The sequence below is a fragment of the Arabidopsis lyrata genome (assembly GCF_000004255.2).
Source record: "Arabidopsis lyrata subsp. lyrata unplaced genomic scaffold ARALYscaffold_4, whole genome shotgun sequence".
Lineage (NCBI taxonomy): Eukaryota > Viridiplantae > Streptophyta > Magnoliopsida > Brassicales > Brassicaceae > Arabidopsis > Arabidopsis lyrata.
In genome coordinates this window covers 11,375,003-11,377,333 of record NW_003302552.1, presented here as the reverse complement: position 1 = coordinate 11,377,333, position 2,331 = coordinate 11,375,003, and the positions used below count along the sequence as shown (strand labels likewise).

General features: G+C 31.2%; 1 protein-coding gene across 1 annotated transcript; it reads left to right on the top strand.

The window, feature by feature from the left end:
* The first annotated feature begins 805 nt into the window (after positions 1–805).
* Positions 806–1,676, top strand: LOC9315145 (protein CLAVATA 3). The gene is made up of 3 exons (XM_002880852.2): positions 806–993; positions 1,087–1,133; positions 1,336–1,676. The coding sequence occupies exons 1-3, from the start codon at positions 930–932 to the stop codon at positions 1,504–1,506; spliced, it is 282 nt and encodes a 93-aa protein (XP_002880898.1). The 5' UTR covers positions 806–929; the 3' UTR covers positions 1,507–1,676.
* The last annotated feature ends 655 nt before the right edge of the window (positions 1,677–2,331 follow it).

Below are 2,331 nucleotides of genomic sequence, written 5' to 3'. Positions count from 1 at the left end.
TTTTTTTTTTTTTTTTTTTTTTTTTTTTTTTTTTTTTAACAACATTTTGTTGATGTCTCTTGCCAATTCTTTGAACCTAAAATCAACAAAGCATAGTTATGAAGTTAAATTTGGAGATAGTACTGAAATTTTTGACCACAAAACATATGGCGAGTATTTGATTTGTTTGTTTTATCTTCTCATTCATGTCGGATTCAACTTCAAGAAAATATGTTTGACTGTCAGGGAGAACAAAGTTTTTTTTTTTTTTTTTGGTAAAAGGAGAACAAAGTTCTCTAAGAATTTGTTAACTAGCTGAAAGAATATTAAGGTACTATTTACTACTGTGACACAAGCCTAGTTTAATTTCTTGTTGATTACATTTTTTATGTCTAAAAAACAGATTATTTGTTTATGATTGATTTCACACATTTTCTTAGAAACTAAACGTTGAAGAAAAACATGTTAGAGATATTGAGTGATAAATACTAATTTTAACAATTTTAAAGGAAACAGAACTGTAATCGAGTGATAAATAGTAAAATACACAACTGTATGTAAAATGTTCGAGATATTGAAAACAATATAATACCTTAGATTTATAGAGAAAGTTTTCAGTTAAAATATGAGCATTAATTAATTTATATATAGCTAAATCATGAACCATATACTTTTTCTATGCCCATTGATGTTGTCGATTGATGAACATTGGTTACTGATAAATCATTTATTATATATTTTAGAAAAGCTACCAAGATATTTCAATAGTTACTAATTTACTATGATGCACGTTTAGAAAAAATAAAATAAAAATAGGAGATCCCATTTCTCGTGCTTGTAGGCTTACGCTATAAATTGGACTGTCCCCTTCTCATTTCATTACCAAAGTAAAGAACAGTTTCTATCTTTCTCTCTTTATCTCTCTCACTCACTCACTTTCTCTCTAAAAAATGGATTCAAGAAGTCTTGTGCTACTCCTACTCTTCTGCCTCTTGTTCCTTCATGATGCTTCTGGTCTCACTCTCCTTCTCTCGCTCCCTCTTCTAAATATGTACCACTCATGTTTTACTCTCATCATAACTTATTTTTGGTTTATTATCTCACCAGATCTCACTCACGCTAATGCTCACATTCATGGACTTCCCTCCCGCAAGGTTAGCTTCAACTTGTATTAATTAAGGCCTCTCAACATACTTATGTTATGTTCCTATAGATGTCCAGTCCAAGTCCAACAACTGTTTTATTGCTTTAGTCATAAGATAAATAAATACACTAGAAAACTGTAACATTAGGATATGTCTGTGTGTGGAATTAATGTCAGTAACAAAACATAATAAAATGATGTTTAATTGGCAGATGATGAAGATGGAGAGGGAATGGGTAGGAGCTAATGGAGAAGAAGAGAAGGCGAAGAAGAAGGGTTTAGGACTACATGAAGAGCTAAGGACTGTTCCTTCAGGACCTGACCCGTTGCACCATCATGTGAACCCACCAAGACAGCCAAGAAACCAATCTAATATCCCTTGACCTAATCTTGTTCCTTTTACTTATTTCATGTTGTAAATTACTTTCTGTTTTATCGGTTTTATCATTTTGGGAGTTTTGTTTTTGTGTAACCAGTTTCGTTTGCTAAGCTTGTAGTTTCATGAAAGTGAATGTAAGATATGCACTACTTTTGTTGCTCACGTTAATGAAATCATCTTTTTCTCTCATGATTTTCTAAGAAAATCCTATTAAAACGAAGATTACTATATAGTTTACGTTTCTATTTTACTCCATATTTATGGTCTTTACGTATAAAATGCAAAATAAAGACACAAGTATATCTCCAAAGCAATGTACCGTTGGGAAAATTTATTAGTACGTTTGCAATTGTCAATGCAGATAATTAATGGATGTGATAGTCATAATTAAACATGCAATAATAATAATAATGATGATGATGATTTGATGATGTGGTGGGAGGATAAATTAAAACCGGCTTTGGGGGCAGTGTCAGTGTCAAAGATAACCATTTGTAGTCACTATTTCTATCGAAGGTTGTAAATTGCAATTGTGGAGGAGTATCAAAACGACACACATACTTGGAAAAGATATTTTAATAATATGAAAATATTTGTGATAGCGTAATAACAAACCTAGAGCTAATTATTATCCTTAATGATACCAAATCTATATGATACGATATTTGTTTTTAAAAGAGTAAAGAATGACACTTAAGATGTGACACTGGCGATTTCGCTCACGTCACCACTTTTCCCACCTCAAACAACGCTTACGGGCTTATCCATTAAATTTAAATATAATTTGAAAATGTTTTTTTTTTCTTGCCAAATTTAAATACATCTTACA